Source organism: Falco biarmicus, chromosome 5 (assembly GCF_023638135.1).
Source record: "Falco biarmicus isolate bFalBia1 chromosome 5, bFalBia1.pri, whole genome shotgun sequence".
NCBI classification, from domain to species: domain Eukaryota; kingdom Metazoa; phylum Chordata; class Aves; order Falconiformes; family Falconidae; genus Falco; species Falco biarmicus.
Window position 1 is genome coordinate 58,323,675 of NC_079292.1, and position 18,238 is coordinate 58,341,912.

Consider the following 18,238-nt stretch of genomic DNA (forward strand, 5'->3'; position numbering starts at 1 on the left):
CATGCAGTTGTTGCTTAGTACATTTTTAAACTGTTTCCAATGGAAATTAAACATGCTGAGGAGTCTGTGTCTCTACACATCAGTGTTTGGTTGTCTGTTAGCTGATCCATCAGATCATTCCCCCTCCCTCCATGATTTTAGGAAAGTCAATCTAAGCCAGTCACACTTGACAAAGTACTACTGGTAAGCAAAGGTGGCTGGACAGAGGGGAGCTGGGTCTCCGTTAGGACCCTCATTGGGAAAGTCTTTGATGTAACATCAGTCCTTACTAGATATCAAAAACTCTGCACGAGAATCTGTCACAGAGACCCAACTATAGAAAAAACAGTCTCCAATGAACTGGTTAATGAGATAAATCCTTGTTTTCAATGGCAGCGGCTACTTACCTTCTCTAGGGTCTAATCTACATGTTAAGTTTTCTTCTTACACTATTTCAGATACCACAGTGTACAGCCAACCTCATCTGATTCTTACACATTAAAAACAATAAGAAAAAAAAAAGAATCAGTGGGGTTTCTTTTTTCCTTTGATAAGCTGAACCATTTAAAAATGGGTGCTTTGTGCTCTTGCTTTCCCAAAGTGATCTCTGGTCTGAAGGAGGGCACAGATTTCTCAGTCTGAAGGACAAACAGGAAAAATGATGGTTAACATGAGTACTCCATTGCAGCTGCAGAGTTGGTACTAGTTACCAAGTTAGTTAGACCAAGAAGTTACTCACAGAGAACTTCACTGCTTCAGTCAAGGACTTCTGTGCCAGAATAAGCTGCATTCATTTTAAGAGTTCCTGGGAAAGGCGGGCTGTGGCCTGAGGATAATGCTATTACAGCTCCACCCTGGTGGGAGCCCCTAAGGTGCAACTACCACAGCCAATGATTACCAGAGCAGAAGAACATGCAAGCCCATCCCCTCTGCTGCTTCTCTTTCAGTGAGACTGGCTGGTCAGATTCCCCTGTTGCCCTCACAAAGGGTGGCCATAACAAGAGTCTTCAGATGACTAGCAAGAGCATCCAAGTGACAACTCTCAGACTCCTGGTCCATGTCATGCATGTTGAGGAAAGAGGTGTTGCACCCCAGACCGCTGGCTGAGTGCTTGATGCTGGATTAACTGCAATGGTCTCCCAGAAATGGCTGTGTGGATCCACTATTGCAACTTCCTTCAAAATGGTTCAGCCCATGCCTTCAAATCACTCTTTTGCTCTAACACTATTTCTTTTTGTGATCTAATATCTTCTGAGATCCAGACTGTGGGGTGGTCTGCCTGTGACTAAAAACTGATCCTCCTCCCACACCCTTTTTCCATTACCTGAAACCAAGATCCCTTTGTTGCTAAAGGAGGCCCTATCCTCCAGGTTTAATAAAGTTCTCATAAAGGAATTGCCTGCAGACTTGAGATTAGCTTCTGACAATATTTGGTCAGCAAAACCTGCTTGCTGGACCTGAGCTTGGGCCTTGAGTTGCTCTAGGGAAGAAAAGCAAGGAGCACAGGGCATGATGACCACCGTGTGTATAAAAGGAGATTCTCATCATCTGGCCCCACACCACTGGCCATCTTTGCGCCGTCCACACCAAACAGGAAACGTAATGTGCTGCACTTCAGAGAATTGTATTTGTGCATGGGAAAAGAGAGGTGAGCAGGGACCACATGCATATGTATGGCTATCTGTGAACAAGGCAGCCACTGGGCCGTGGATTTGCATTTGTGTGTCTGTCTTGTCTTGGGATGTGAAGACAAAGTGTTCTGGGGGAGACCTTTGTGGTGAAAGGATCTTCTAAAACTGAACATGCCCTGCAGGGCCTGTGAGGGGCTATCCATCTGTGGAGGTGATGGCACATGAAGCTTTGGAAGAAAGTGGACACCCCTGTATGGCCTGTTGAATGGACAAGTCATGCCAAAGAGGCACTGCAGCTACCGCAGGGCAGTGTTGCTTATCCAGACTAGCTGCAAGGCTCTGGTTGAAGCAGGTGATTCTTCCTCTGTGAAGCCAGTGGGGTGCTCAGCCGGGTAGGGAGGCCGTGGGACACGTGTTCTTGTGGTGTCACACCATCTGCAAGTGTGAAGGCTGTGCCTCAAGCTTGCTCACACTCAGCACTGCCCTCGTTCCGCTCCTGCTCTGACCCAGGATGGATCCTCTGAAACTGGGGCAGTGATGTGGAGGCTGGTTTCATTCTGGTGTTGCTTAGGTCAATGACTCAAGTTATTTTCCACAAAGTGGTCCACGGTATTTCTACTGCAGTTTGACTCCTACCCCTGGTTTCAAAGTGATCTGTGCACGTGTGCAGACCCTGAGAGTGATATGAGTTTTCTGTTTGGGTTATTGAAAGAGGAAGCGATGGGTCTCTTGCCAGTGCCCCAAGAGGACAGGTCCTTCTCTCTCTCTCTTTTGCTTCCCAGCAATAGTTACAAACTGGTCCCCGTATATCTGAGCACTGTAAGCTAACACCTGATCCCTCCACCCTTGTTTCTGCACCTATTGCTTTACCAGCAGGAAGTAGGACGTGGTTTGGGGCTTTTTATTCTCGGCCTCACTAGCCCTTTCGATACTTCAGGGCCTCGTCTCAGTCTGACAAGGCAAGCAAGCAGCAGCTTCCTGTGCAAAGGTGAGAGGGAGAAGACAGAGACCACGCACGTACGAGAGGAACGGCTCTGCAGCAGAACTGCTGGGCTGGAAGCACCTCTCCTCTCATGCCAGCAGCGCTGGCTGACACCTGGACATGCATTGAACTAGGATATCCACCTCCCTCCCTGTTGCTTTTCCCCCTCCCTGTTCCCCTCTCTGTTTGGCGTCCAGCACCTGCTTCCATCCAACCCCACAACCTGGTCCTTGGGGACTCCCTTCATCTGGATCGCCGGGTGCCTGGAGCTGGAAGGTAAAGGGGGCGATGCCAGCTCTCTCCTACATGGGGGTGGCTGATCTGAAAAGCGTCTTGGAAGGAGTTTCAGTCTGACAAACTGAATCTCACCATTGGGGAGGGCTGAGCACGTATTTATCTGTCTCTCCACAGTCCTCTCAAATCATACCCCACATCTCACAACCATGCCGCCTGCTTTCTTTCTCTCTCTTTCTCTCCCCTTTGTCTGTTAATGTGTTGTCATCATGTTTTTTTTTCCTCTGAACCTAATCTTTTATCACAAGGGGAATCAGTAATATGCCTCATGCCAGATCTTTATAAACCCTCTTTTCCCACTCCCCTGGCAGTCCCAGCAGAGTCCAGCAGGACTCTGTCTTGTTTGCTCAGCTCTGCAGGGGCTGTGGGCTTGCTGAGAGGTGAGGATGATCCCTTCTCCTCTGGGAAGAGGCAGACCTTGAGGTATGGATGTCCAGGTGGGTGGGGAGAGGGGGAGGCTTGGATGAGAAGCCCATAAGCTCAGTCTGTCTGATATGGAGCATGGTTGTACAGGCTTTGTTAGACAAGGAGTCTCCCTGGGTACCACAGATGGATGAGAGATGCTGCAGAGTTTCCTAATTGCAAAGCTCAACTTTTCTGCTACACCTAAAAGCACAGCTCCTTCCAAGGCAGTGCAAGGTCTACTTGGCAAGGATGGTGCACGGTTTGTGTATGACTATGTAATACTTTGTGATACGGTAAAGCCTTGACTTTCCAGAACCTGGTAAACTCCTTCTTCTCCCTATTTCCCCTCCTCTCCCAAACAAGCCATTCAAAATGTACCTCCTAAGCCATGAGCTCTGCACCTAACTTTTGTCAGTTACAGCTAGAGACTTCTCTTACTCAGCAAGCACCTAGTTATTTCAGACCTAGGGCTTACCAAAAAAAGAAGCTCTTCGAAGCACAAGCTGTATTCAACCGAGGCAGCACTCTCTACCTGAGTCAGCAAGCAGCCTGAAACAACACATGTGGACTGCTGTGCACTCACACACACATTTCCAGAAGGCATTACTCCTGTGCTGCACTGCAAATGGCTTCAGTGTTGAGCAAAGCAACCAAGGCAGGAAAACAATGAGGTGCTGAGGAAAAAGCACAGACTCCAGAGTGGCAGAAGTGTAAGCTTCTGGCTCTGGAAGATTGGCCCTGGCATTGAGCCCTGCCCTAGGACAGTGGATGCCTCCTACGAGATGACTTCTTCCTAATTTGCATTGCTGAGCTATGCTGGGGGGCGTCTTCTCTCTTTCAGCGTGTCACCAGTACAGATGAAGCCCTCTCTGCTGCTTCTGTGTTACCTCTGGCTGTTCAGCTTCATGCCTCCCTCATGGACATCAGACTCAGCACAAGGTGAGAAGTGATTCCTTTCACCCAAGCCAGCTGGGCAAGCAGGGAGAGGGGTGACCCAGAGGGGGGGTGCGCCACAACGTGTTGCTGCACAATGCTAGTGTTGTAACACACAGCCAGAGGAGGCTGCAATAGTTACAGGTCTCCTATGAGTACATCAACCTCCAATGACATAGAGAAGCAAGTGGCTCTGCTTTTCTTTCTTGGAGACAGCTATCCAGCAGAGGAGTCTGTAGTTTGGGATGGGACAGAATTGTCTGGGGTGATGGTTAATGCCAAACATCATTACTAATCCAGCCACATTGCTGTCCATCTCTTCTCTGCTGACAGGCACCTCCAGCCTAACTTGCTGGTATGACTCACGAGCAGCTCTCTTTTGTGACTGGAACCCAGGCAGGGACCTGGTTGAAGCACCATGCCAGCTGGAGATTTTATCAAAGTTAGCTTTTTGTGACAGGTGGGTGACTGGAGTGGCTGAGGAAAGCCAATGTTTTGAATGAAAAGTCTCCCGGGAAGTTTATCACTTAACAAAATCGTAGGGTCCCCATCCCCAGGCCAAGTATAGTGGAGTCACAGAACCAAGGGGCTTTGTCTTGAACTTAGCCTCCAACCCCATGTGGGCTTCTCACAGGTGCTGGCCACCATGCAGTGTTTGTCATCTGGTGGTCACCAACTGTCTAGCACAGCCCACCTTCCATCTCCATAGCTCTGCCTGTGCTTCGTTTTCCAAAAAGTCCCTTTTCCTTGGTAGCCAGCCTCTGGACTGAAAGGCATCTTCAATGGAAAAGGAGGATGTATAGAGATGGGGGAAGAGGAGGGTGGAATTAAAGTTATACAGAGGCCATTTGCTCATTGCCAGGATGAACTGGGATGTTGCACCCTGAGTAGCAAGAAACGGAGGAAAATATTGTTCCACTTTTCTCCCCTGGCCCTTTCATCTCTCCCAGTTCATGATGTTTTCCTCTCCACATGTCTCCCAGCAGAGGGGTAGGTGTGTGGCCAGTACTGCAGTGGAGGCTGGCTGAGTCTCTGTGGTCTCCCAGGATGACATCTCCAGCCTACCCCAGGGCCTTACTGGGTTCCTGTCATAAGGAGAGGCTCGGTGTGATTCTGGCAGCGGGTGGGTTGCTCCTGACTGTCACAGAGACACCTTCAATGCGGTGAGATGGGTAAATATATTCTGGGGCCTGGTGCATGGATCTAGAAACCCAAAAGGTTTGTGTTGCTCCATGCATGTGAATCACAGAGACTGGGGCTGGAATCTGGGCTGGGTTTGGATCTGTGCTATTTCTTGGCCAGGGCTCTAGGACACCACCTCTCCCCAGCATCAGCAAGTCCCAGGCTTGATCTGACCTTACAGCTGGAGCAGGCAGCTCAGTCTGATACCCCTTAAGCTGCAACCCCATGGATGTTCTCCCACCCTGTCACCCCCTGTGCCATAGCTCAGCTTAGACTGTCTAGCCATACTTGTCAGAGGAGAAAAGAAGTCATGGCGTAGCGCTGCCAAATGTGACATATGGTCCTGGCTGACTGGGATGTGATCTGGCTCAGAGGATACATCTCACTCAGTACTTGAGATCCTACAGGACTGACAGTGGCTAGAAGGAGACCTGTAAACCCTAATGGGGCTGAAACAGGCACCTGTCTTCTAGGGCTACATTGGCACAGTTGCAGGCAGCAGGTGTGTTTGGGCTTTGCATGCCCTCTGATATCAACAGGAAGCAGAGGAGGTAGTTTTGTGAAGACTTGGAAACTGGAAACCTGCTGTTATCTTTGGCTTGAAATAACTGGGATGCATTGAGACATTGATGCATTATGTGCCAGTACGTAAAAATTGTCTGAGTGATGCAGTGGGGAGAGAAAGTGGGATTACATCATTGCTGTAACCTGTGCAGCAAATATGGTAGGATGCAAAATGTTTTGAAAGGCCTTTAGTGTTACATATAGTTTGACTAAATACAAAACAGGATCCCCATCTCACGGAAGTTCTCCTGCTTAAAACCCAGGTTATTTCCCTTTCCTGAAAAATTCAAGGAGCACTGTGAATTGCCCAAGGCAGAACACATGACAGGACTGAGGAGATGCATCAAGACCTTCGGCAAAAACAGTAATGTGAGTAATTAATCTGCAACGTCCGCACTAATGACCAGGAGGAAAGAATTTGTATGTGAATTTGGGGTGTATGAATGTGTGACATCGAGAAGCAATGTAAAAAGCCCAAACCTAGTCCCTGACTCCAGTTCTGGAGTTGGACTTGATGTGTGCTGTCAATAGGCATTGCCCCTGTGGGTTCCTCTGTGGGAGGGTTTGGCTTCATTGGAACTAGGGAAATAATGGTCCCCCTGGTTTGGGCCCCTACAAAGGAAGACATTGAGATGCTGGAGCATGTCCAAAAAAGGGCAACAAAGCTGATGAAGGGTCTGGAGCACAAGTCTTATGAGGAGTGGCTGAGGGAACTGGCATTGTTTAGTCTGGAGAAAAGGAGACTCAGGGTACCTTATTGCTCTTAACACCTATCTGAAAGGAGGTTTTAGACAGGTGGCAGTAGGTCTCTTCTCCCATGTAACAAGCGATAGGACAAAAGGAAACAGCCTGAAGTTGCACCAGGGGAGGTTTAGATGGGATATTAGGAAAAAATTCTTCACTGGAAGGGTGGTCAAGCATTGGAACATGCTGCCCAGGAAAGTGGTAGAATCACTATCCCTGGAAGCTTTCAAAAAACATATGGATATGGTGCTTAGAGGCATGGTTTACTGGTGAACTTGTCAGTCCTGGGTTGATGATCTTAAAGGTCTTTTCCAACCTAAATGATTCTATGCTTCTATGATTCTATGCTTCTATGATTCTATGATTCTGTGACTGTGAGCTGGCCCAGGCTGTTCTGACATGTGCAGAAGAGGTGCAGGACACACAGATCACATGCACTGTCCCATGTCTCAGTTACCTGGGTTTGGCCCTAATCCCTTCCTCTGAGGAGGGATGGACACCATCAGCTCTGAGGTCACCTCTTGACCTCATTTTCCTTTAAGAGGTCAGTACTGTTTTCCTGATCATTAACTACTGTGAAGTCTGGTTAGATGTGTCAAATGCAAGGTGCAACAGCAACACATCACTGGAGAAAATGGTGATGCAAACCCTCTAGCTATTATTCTTTATTTAAATCATTCCTTTCTTAGATTCATTATGTACTTCTTTCAGTCATACCCAGAGTTACTGTAGTCCTTGTGTTTTCAAAAAAAGCCCCACCCAAATATGAGCTAATTCTCCTTACTGATAAAGTCACAACCAGTTCTAACAGTTCTAACAACAGACAAGCCTTCTTACATTTTGCTTATCATGTGCAAAGACAAATTGAAGGGTTCGTAAACTTCTCCAAAATCTTTTCTTTCTAATCAAGCTAATTTCCCTATTGCTTATTTAATACTATATGATGTATGTGGCCCTCTGGTATCATTGCATTTCAAGAGTAATATTTAATACTGATGTCATCTCAGTCTCACCAATGAACACAAAATGTTTTAGTATAAATATATTTTCTTAATAAATAACACTCATAGAAAGTAATTTTTCCTGCTTAGTCAGCATATATAGCAATACTAGCAAACTAGCATATCATCGTATTTTGTGCCCTTCTCCCCAATGAACAAAAAACCATCCAACCACATGAAGTATAAATCTTTGGTTCCTCAGTCACCACTGAGGATTATGCCTTTCAGCCACAAATATTGTCCATGTTTATTGTCAGTATTCCTAAACCTCTTATACATAGGCAATGCTTAGAAATATGAATGCTTAGTGATGAACTTCGGTGTCACTAATGGTAAATTTTCCTTGCAGTCTCAGTGCTTCACCACTGCAGATCGTCTTACCATGTCTGTCCATTGCCAGATTGGAGAGAATAGGTCTATGCCTGCGCAAATAGAAGATTTCAATCCGCTTGCAAATAGTGAGTACTCCTCTGTCTTGCAGCCTCTGAAGCTTCCCCACAAAATAATAGCTAATTTCTCTTCCTCATCCACCCCTGTGCAACACCCACAGCTGATTTTAGACTTGTGTCTTTTCCTTGTCCCCTCTACAACTAAGACTGATGAACCATATTGACTCCTGACACTTGCACCTCTAAAATGCAGTGTCATGCCAACCAATTCCCATCCTGTCCTGTACCTGGGACACTGTTAAATAAGAGTACTTTGCTAGGAGTCTTCAAACAGGCAATGACAGTTCATCTGACCTCCTGAAAAATGCATGCTGCAAGGAGGGAAAGTCTTGCTGCTTTTCCCCTGCCCCTCCTACCAGGTATGTGCTTCCACCCTCCTTTAAGCCAGCTTTGGTATGCATCAGTCTTTGCTGAAAGGGTTCAATCACTAATCCAGCAGAAAAACATCTGCTTGAGTAATTTTTTTGCTGGATGTGTGAGTTTACCTGGCTCAAGAAGACATCTGATAGAGCTGCTGCAAGGCATAACAAGGCATAGCTGGAGTCAGGGATTGGGAAGGATCAGCCTAGACAGTCTGTGTTAACTCCATCCCCTGTGGCTGCAGCTCTCTGAAAGAGCAGGCGGGAAGCAGCTGTCTGCCCAGCCGTGCTCCATTCCTGCCCACACAGTTGCCTTGTGGGTCACCCCTACAAGGTAGGATGCATGGCCATGTGGGATTGATTGCCCTGACCGCAGGGGCCACTCTCACAGGCTCACAGGAGGAGCTGACTGTAACATAGCCCAGAGACAACAGACCTTTTGTCATCTGACAGTGGGGAAGAAGGGGGAACAGAGCTCACTACACATTTCACGTGGCTGTGACTGGCTGGAATCTGTAAGCCCAGCCAAGACGCCAACCCTGCTGCAGTGGGGTTTGTCATAGAGTCCTGTTACGGACAGATAGTGTGGAGGTATCAGCCCTGCTCCTTCTTTCTTTCCAGTAAAGCTGAGGCCTCCAGGAAATCTTCAGCTGGTTAACAAAACTGAAAACATGTACAACTTAACGTGGAGCCTGGATATTTCCTCTCACTATTTGGATGGGGAGCGGGAATACCAAGTGCGGTATCGAACCACGAGTCAGTCCTGGGAGGTGAGTTCAGAGGGGGTACTGGGAGCTGTCACTGTGCAAATCCTGGTCTTCTTTATGTCACCCAGGATTTGCTCCTGAGCCTCCCCTCAGGATGAAACCAGCTTTGGTGAAGCTGGAGAGCAGATGACACCCCCGAACCCTTTTATCTGTGTCACCTGATGCCAGTGTTTGGTGATGACATGGAGGCAGATGGGAATCCTATTTTACTTAGTGATGTCAAAAAGAAATCCAGACAGTTCCAGGACAGACCTGAAAGGGAAAAAAAAAGCAAAGCAGAGAAGAATTTTCCTCCAGGCTGAACAAGCAGCACACAAGGTGTAGGGACCTGAGACAGGTCCTCTCTGAGGAAGAGATGGGGATGTAAGGCTGTAAGACAGGATGTTGATGATGTTCTAATTTTGCCCTACTCCCAGGAGGCCAGGAACTTCACCATTGTGCAGGACCAGATGTGGGTGGTGTTTGAGAGCCTCTCACCCAACTTGAAATATGAGGCAGCTGTGCGTGCAAGGCCAAGTGCTTCAAGTACCTACAAAGGCGTGTGGAGCGACTGGAGCAAGACAATACTGTGGAGGACACATGCTGACCGTAAGGATCAGAGTCAGGCAGTCTGACTTGGAGGGGAAAATAGGGACTCAGGGGAAACAAAGAGAAGGGCCAAAGCAGGCTGAGAAACTGGAAGAAGATGAGTAGGGAGGATTGTGTTGACTGAAGAGCAATAGAAAGGTTGGAAACAATCTGTCCCTCCTAATCTGTTAGGTCACACTGGCTCAACAGGGCTTAAAAGCAAAGACTCCCTCACCCCAGCAGAACCCCTCTGACTTCCAGAAGCCAGGCAAAATCCACAAGATTTAAATCAGGGACTGCTTCCCCAGAGCAGTAAGGCCAGATGTCTGACCTGCAGAAGCAGTGCCCATGTTTCCCTTCTGCTGGGACTGGCATTTCCCAGGTGCTAATGTGGCCTGAGAACATAAATCAGGCTTTATAAAATGGCCCAGTTCATTGGAGCCATTGATCAGTGAAACACAGTGAAGGAGAGCGCTGAGCTCCTGAACACCTGAGCCTAGGAAGCAAAGTCGTGGGGAGAATGGAAGAGACATACACACATGTGAAGTCTCTTCCAAAAATGCCCACTGAGACTCACATCAGTCATTGCCATGAACCACAGCATGGAGGACACCTCCAGCACTGACAGACAGTGCCCTGAGCCAGTCTCTTCGGTGAGTCATTGGCTGCGGTCTCTGTCATTTCTTTTCCAAAAAATAAGCAGTTAGAGGTTATTCCTTCTCATGTCGCCCCCACTCTGGCTCCGCTCAGCCCCTCCCTGTTGTGCCTGGTGCTGGTATAAACACAAGAGCTATGTTTAGAAAGGGCAGTGTGTTGCCGTGGCGATCAAATTTTGACAGTGTGTGATGTCAGTGAATAGGATACAGCCGCAACCAGTTGTCATAGCAACCAAGACCCAAAGATAACCAGTGTACCAGAGGCAGAGGAGACAAAGTGATCTGAGTAGCATCTCAAGGACAGGCAAAGAAAGTATGTCCTAAAAATGTCTCCTCCTCCTTTTATTTTTTCTCTGCTCCCTCACGACTACTCCAGAGATGCTGTGCAGGCCCAGACTAAGGGACATTAGGGGTGGAGGGAGATGAGGCAGCAGGCAGAGGAGACAGGCACCAGAATAGTAAGACCAAGCTAAGGTGCACTGGGAGATGTGTGTGAAAGAGACAGATTAAGAAAAGTTTGAGATGATGCCAGACAAGACTGATGAATGCTGGCAGCGCTGGCAATATGGGAACTCAGTCTCTTTCTCTTAATCCTACAAACCAAATAGTAAAATACGGTGGAAAGCTGTAACCTTCTTAGCTTCCTAAATCTTTCCTACACCTCTCCAGAGAAAGAAGCCCGCCCCTTGACCCCTAACCTTCTCCATCCTTGGTCCTCCTGCCTTCTCAAAGACCCATGAACCCCATGACTCTGTCTCCCCCTCTGACTCATAATGCTGTTTCAAGTCTCCAAACCCACTTAATCTGCTTTTAGGACTCCCTGATTTCCTTTGCAATGAGACAGACAGATTGATGGACACTTCAAACAGCAGGCTGTGGCACCTCATCTGTGGCAACCCCCAGCTGTGGTGCCATTATGCACAGGGATTTCAAGCTGTTCAGCACAAGCTATCTATTAAGCAATGCCAAGCGGACTCTGAAACTCCTATCAGCTCAAAGGCATCCTACATGAGACAGCAGAACTCATTTTCCTGACCTGTATATTATAATTTTCTATAATATTATAATATTTAGAAAATTATAATAAAGGCTTTGTGTATTATAATTGTATATAATTGTATAATATTGTTTAAAATTATAATAAATGCCCACTTTTATCATCTTGAACAGCCATGGAAGGGCTGCAACTCCTGCCTCCAGAATCCTGGTTAAATTTTCACTGCAACTCCCTTGCTCTCTCTCATCTTGCAGAAACATCCCAGCCTTTCCTGCCAGCAATTATAGTGAGCACTTGCATCTTCGTGATCATTGGGACTGCCTGCCTTATTAACTTACGGACCCTGAAATGGTAAACGAGAATCAAGTTTTCCTCTCTGTTCCTCTCCTGTATCTTGTGTGCCTTCTCAAAACCTGAGTTATTTTTCACTTGGCATTAGTAGGATAGAGACTGACTTAAAAATATGGTTTATAGCCCAACCTTTTGAGGCTGACATCTGTCTGGGTATATGTATCACCACCCAAGATGATGTGGTTTCACCACTATCATAGTATTGTGCTGTGCTTCTGTGACCTGGTGCCATGCCCTGGCTGAATTAAAAGCAGCCACCTCAGCGCTTCTGTTGCTCAGGGTTACAGTGGTGTTCCCTGGAAGAGATGCACCAAAATTGCCTCTTAAAAAGCAGGCCACTGGGTTGAGCACTCCATCAGCAGAGAGGACCAAGCAAGCCCAGGTACTGCTGCCTTCTCATTTAAACATTCCAGTGAGAGCTCAGGCAGGACGTGGTGACATTTGGTCTGTGAGCAAAATTCCTGAGTAAGGAGTATAATTCTTCTTTTCCCTGGTCTGTGCAGTCCCGAAGTGTCTTATCACATGCTGGTAAACATCTACATGATGCTTTAAAGATCTCTTTGCTAGCATTCCTACCCAGACACTGCGTTTATTCAGGACTGAAAGCATCTCACAAGGTGACCCCATGCAATAATACAGAGTGACTTGTCAGCACAGTGAGGTTAGAAATGGCCACAGGTTCTCTCATCTCAGGACAGGAGTAAAGAAGCAGGGTTCATGGCAGGGAGCAAGGAGATGTTCATTCTTAGGGATGAGGCAGCAGAGACTGGATCAGCTCTGTAAGGAAAGAAGGAGAAGCATGTTGAAGCAAGATGGATACTGAGAAAGTCACTGGTCACTGTGTTTCACCTTGAGTCATAACACAAAGGTGAGAAAGTGCTAGCTATATAGCACAGAGAGAGATAAAAAGGCCTGCTTTCTCCACAGAGTATAATTAACCCGGGGGAACTGGATGGAGGATAATGCTGAGGTAAGATCCAAGGAAGGATTAGACATGCATGAATAAAAATAGCATCTGCAGTGATGTAAGGTAGTTTATATGCAAGAACTAGCAAATTCTGGTGCTTTAGAGAGTACATTGATTGCCTCCAGAACTCAGGAGGGTCTTTCCTCAGAGCACTCTACAGCAAAGCTTCAGCAAAGAGCCGACAAGGTCAGCCAACCTCTCTGAGGGACTGAGAAGATTAGATCACTTCAGGGTGCCTCAGGATGACAACACACTGATTCCAGTGAAGTAGAGGCCTCCAGGCTGATGCAAGGTGTACTCAGATGGCTTGCACAGCCAGTGTATCATAGCTATACCATGCAGCATCCTGCTAAGAGGGCAGAGCTGTGGCACAGCTTTGCCAGTGATGGTCCCGCTCAGGCCATGTGGTCCTCTGAGTCACTGTGTTGGCAGCAAAGCAAAGAGGGGGCAGCTCACAGCAGCTGAAGCCCAAGAGGGAACAGCGGAGACCTGCCCAGCTTGTCAGCATAACAGGGGCTAAGGGGCAGGTGGAGAAGTTAAGGTGACTGGCCGAGGCAGGGAAGAAACCATTGAACTCTTGGTTGGGCTTCCCCAGGGAAAAGGCTGAGGGCAGTGTGTTTTCCAATGCCAGGTTTAACTACCTCATCTCTGTATGTCTCATTCCTCACCTACTGTATTTCAGGCCACTCAAGTGCAAGGAGACCCCTCAGGCTTGTTTTTATTCTACCTGTCCTCCACACCAGTGTTGTACCCATGAGCTACAATGCTCTCTCCTACCCCCACCACAGTGCCAGATGGGTCAGGATCAGTCCCTGCTTCATTCCTTCTTCTCATTCTCTTTTGTCAAGGTTTAAGAAAGTCCTGAAGATTCACATCCCAGACCCTGAGAAGTTCTTTCCCCCACTTGTTTCAGTTCACGGAGGTGACATTCAGGTATGGGACTGGGGATGAAGCCATGTGGTTATGAGGGAGAAATGAGGGAAAGGAGGGTGCAGCAGCACATGCCCAGGACAGATAGCCAGTTGTCAGACCTACATGTGCACACATGACACGTGCCTGTAGCACCAGCTGCTGGGTTCTGCGCTTGAGTTTTATTTTCTGACCTAAAACCTGACATTCGACTGAGGCATGTCTAATTACAGAACCGAGAAACAGCAAACCACACAAACCTCAGCACCCTGCTCCCCTAACGGGGAGCCTGAAAGAAAACAAGGGACCTATGGGAGGGATCTTGGCCTCTCAGATCCCCTTCCACCCCACTTTGGTCCCATCCTACCTGCCCTAGTCTGCCCAGCTCTTCCCCTGATTTCTTGCTGTGTTCCCCTCCTCCTGGCTGCGAGCCTTTCCTCTGCTCCTAATGTGAATTGCCATCACGCTGGATGGCACTTAGCTGTTTTCTCTGTTCTTGTTGTCTCTTTTCCTTCTTTCTCCACCTCCACTTTCTCCCTTCCCCTAATCTCTCTGTGAGCATGGGCAGCTGCAAGAAGACAATTACCATTCAATGCAGTATTAAAGGGAGCATCAGATGCAAGACGTGGGAGGTGATCTCAAGGGGCATCCGGCTTCAAGAAGGATGGAAACAAACTGCAGAGGGTCCAGAGGACAGCAGAGCTTGCGAAAAAGCCTAAATGTAAAAAACCTTAGAAAGCTTAAACTACAGGAGGAGAGGGGTGTGCAGCAGGCACTGAAGACACTTTCTCAGTGCAGAAGGAACTAGAAAAACTGGTTTACTGGCCATAAAGGCAATGAAGTTAGATGTTATTAAAATAAGTTAATTTTTAAGGATAATGATGCACTGAAGGATGTCACTCATGGTGAGTGTGGAAATCTAGGCACAAAGGACCTGGAAGAGCACTTTAGACAGGAAATCTGCATAGGGCCATGTAGATATCACAAACTGGGTAGCACCTAGGAATAGATTGCATGAGACACATCTCAGTATTGCTTTTCATATTTCCACCTTCATATCATCTTATGGTCTTGTATTTTATTTTTCTTCCTTTCTCTTTAATCCTCCATCTTCCATTCCCCACTCCAGAAATCTCAAAGCATAGGCTTCCAAGATCCACTCTTGATTTCAAATGACAGAAATGTATACTCTTCCTGAAAATCCTGCAGATGAGACATCATGAATGTGAATTTCCCTACCCACCATCTCCAGCTGCTCTTGCTTGGACAGTGAAAAGGTCACTTGATTGCTGCAGGCACTCAGGAGAAGAAAGCTTTGGTTCCTCACTGAGTGTATACTATGGGCATAACAGTCTCTCTCCTGTGTTTTTTTCCTCACCAGAAATGGCTCTCCTCCCCATTCTCCACATCTTCCTACTGTGTGAACAGCATAACCCCAGACATCTCCATGCTTGAGGTGATGCAGAAGAATGACCAGGATTCCCAGTCTCTACTTTCCAAGGGCACCCTGACTCCTGACCCTCCCTTAGAAACCAGTGGGCACTCTGTATCCAGCTGCTTCACCAACCAAGGCTACTTCTTCTTCCACCTTCCCAACTCCTTTGAGATTGAACCCTGTCAGGTCTACTTCACCTATGAGCCTTTCACCCAAGAGGGCAGTGGCACTGAGGACAGTGAGTCTTACCATGGTCTCCCCTCCCCAGACCTCTGCACACTGGCAGAGAACATGCCTATGTTGTCACACAACTTCTTTCACTGCATCAAGGAAGCTTGGGGCTTCCAAAACAGCTCCTTTGTGGGAGAGGCAGAAGGTGAAGCTCAGCATGCCATGGCTATTTCTGGGGCACTCCAGTCAAGTGAAGGCACCTCACCACCAACGGTTCTGAAAAAGGATGAGAAGATGATGGACAAGGTAGCTTTACAACCTGCTGAGGCTCTGTGCCAGCTGGAGACTGAATTTCCTGACCCACTGGACCTGCTTGACAGCAATACTACCGATGTAACAGAGGGGAGTGGGAAGGCAGGCCCTCCAACTGATCCCTGTACGCCAGCAGCACACGCTACCTCTTCTTTCTCTCAGCCTCCACCTCTAAGGCAAAGCCAGGATGAGGATCCATGCAGAACAGCTTTCTCCAACCAAGTCCCAAACACTGGTGCCTACCTTTCTCTGAGGGACCTCCAAAGCCAGTACAGCCATTGCTCTGTCTAGGATCTGCCTGGAGGAAACCCACAGGTGGGAAAGGTCTTCTCTGCAGGGAAGGCTAGACGGACCGTTTTTCTGTTCAGGACACGAATGTGACTTCAGCATCAAACCCATTGGGACTGTTCTTTAATGAGGCTGGAGACCACAGTTACCCTAGAGAGCTGCAAAACCAGAAAAGGGATAGGATAGACAAGGTGGAAATTCATGGATGGCTACACAGATAGCACTAGTTCCCAAGGTAAGGCATTAGTGAAACAGATCACTGGAAATGAGAGGGCATTTTGCATGGAGAATTGGGCTAGTGGACAGTAAAGCAACACAGATAGACACATTAAAGCTGTTCAGTGGCCACACAGCTAATGGAGATGTAGAAGCCTGATTCTTTGCTGTACAGGCCAACAGGGACTCACCTTCATAACTGAACCTGTTTCTCTGCTATTACTGGATCCTATGGCACAGAAACCCCTTCCCACAGTGCTCAAGTGCCATCCCAAACCTCACCAGCTTGTTTTTTCCTTCCCAGTTCCTAGTGGATGCTGTGCCAGCACTTTCATGCTCTGCATCTTGGTGTAAAGTAGCACTCAGCTTTAAGGCCGAGCAGGGAGATGGTCTGTTTGCCTCATCCCAGCTTAAAAACCTCTAATGGGAGAGAGTCCTGAAGAGGTAGACATGAGATTTTGTGCAGGGGACAGTAGCACTGCCAGTCAGTGCTGCGGCTGGTGATGAAATAGATGAAGACATCTCCTCCTGATTGACCAAGGGTGTTTTTTCCTGTGATGTCCCCACTTCAGGTTTTAATCAGAGATTACATTCTGAGCTACTCAGTCCAGCTTCAGACTCGAGTCTGTAAGGTCAGCTCAGAGCTACAACTGTCAGCTGTCTAAGCAGTGCAGTGTAAAAAGAAATCCCCATTACTGGGTTAAAAATAGTGGGGAAATCCCCTCCCTCCCCCTTCTTTCCCCCAGGTCTGATGATGGCAGTAAAAAGAACGCACACAATTTCCCATTCTTGCTGCAATATTTTTCATGAAATTGAAAACCTGTCTGCCCTACTGGCAAAATAGTTATTTGACTATGGTAACCTATTGCAGAATAGTTCATCCCACATCCTGTATTAGTGGAAAACATCGCAACGGTGCTGCCTATTCCTTCCATTGCTCAAGGGAAACCATTGCCTAATTAGCAGCAAAGATGTGGTGAATGAGCCCAGAAAACTAACCCACGAATCAGCACTCTTGATGAAAAGAAAATCTCAATCCCCTCACAAAGAATGGGGATAGTAAAGACTACTTCCCCTCCCCCCCCCCCCCCCTCCATTTGCCAATCTGGGTTGAGAAAAAGCAGCACATCTCAGAAGAAAAGTGGCAAGGCAAAGGAAGACAAGCTGTTCTGGTTACATCCATCCCTGCATTTGACATTTGTACTGTCTGTCTGCTTTCCTGCCATATTTCGGGACTATTCAGATGTGGGAAAATACCAGCCCTGTGCTAAAGATTTTTCTTCTAAGGGTTTTTATATCAAAAAGGTCAAGGATGTTGACCTTGTTGGTACTTCTGTCATCCCTGTGAGTATCACCCAGAACTAATTCTTCCCTGCCGCTGTCTGTACAAGTGTCAGACTTCCCCTTTGTCCTGGTCCCACACTGTTACCTGACCTTGCATTGCGCAGCCTGAATGCCATTATGAATCCCAGCTATGGGGTCACCCTCTGGCTTGTATTTCACCTCAAAAAAGCTGCTGAAAGTAGTTGAGCCTGCCTGAAGCTGAGAGGGCTGGGGGAGCTATACCTCTCCTCTCATCAGCTTCTTCACCACCTGCATCAAGATGTGGACTGCTCCATTGTCTCCAGGAGTCCACAGGTGAAGACCCTACAGCTTCCCAGATAAGGAAGCACAAGGCTTGCCCAGCTGTTTATTATATTTTGAGAATCTTCCCAGATGGACTTAAAAAAGAGACACTGAATCCCTGATGGGCAATTTGCTATCTTACACAGGCCAAGGATCCTTGTTGTACTGATGGTTATCCTGTCCCAGTGTAGATCTTCATGAGCTTTTCAATTATCCTTGCTGCTAACATGAATACAAAAGAAAAACTTTGCCTCTTTGTAAATAAAAGACATATTAAGGAATGTACGGTGGTTTTATGTCCTTTGGAGTGGGGGAAAGGGATTAACAGCGTTTCTAAATAGGGTCCTAGGGAAAGTTTTGCTTGGACCAATGTACCTTTGGCCCTTGTTCCTACTCCCTTCCCCAAACGACTCAGGTACCTAAAACAGAAAGCCGAGTTGGAGGTGATCCTGC

The 18,238-nt window shown here is 47.4% G+C and overlaps 1 protein-coding gene across 2 annotated transcripts; it reads left to right on the plus strand.

Annotated features, from left to right (window-relative positions):
- Positions 1-2,458: 2,458 nt before the first annotated feature.
- IL2RB (interleukin 2 receptor subunit beta) lies at positions 2,459-18,066 on the plus strand. 2 transcript variants are annotated; one of them, XM_056341384.1, is made up of 10 exons: positions 2,459-2,868; positions 4,133-4,230; positions 4,558-4,684; positions 6,234-6,339; positions 8,065-8,173; positions 9,145-9,293; positions 9,707-9,878; positions 11,765-11,861; positions 13,677-13,761; positions 15,119-18,066. In XM_056341384.1, the coding sequence occupies exons 1-10, from the start codon at positions 2,684-2,686 to the stop codon at positions 15,944-15,946; spliced, it is 1,956 nt and encodes a 651-aa protein (XP_056197359.1). In that variant the 5' UTR covers positions 2,459-2,683; the 3' UTR covers positions 15,947-18,066. The 2 variants fall into 2 exon arrangements, with proteins under 2 accessions (XP_056197359.1, XP_056197360.1); XM_056341385.1 differs by having other exon boundaries at positions 2,542-2,598.
- The last annotated feature ends 172 nt before the right edge of the window (positions 18,067-18,238 follow it).

What these genes read in the sequence shown, in the direction of transcription:
- IL2RB (XM_056341384.1), top strand. Translation starts at nt 2,684, where the DNA reads ATGCCAGCAGCGCTGGCTGACACCTGGACATGCATTGAACTAGGATAT. An exon ending in AAGTTAGCTTTTTGTGACAG is followed by an intron (nt 4,685 to 6,233) that starts GTGGGTGACTGG and finishes CTTAAAACCCAG; the next exon opens with GTTATTTCCCTTTCCTGAAA. An exon ending in TTTCAATCCGCTTGCAAATA is followed by an intron (nt 8,174 to 9,144) that starts GTGAGTACTCCT and finishes CTTTCTTTCCAG; the next exon opens with TAAAGCTGAGGCCTCCAGGA.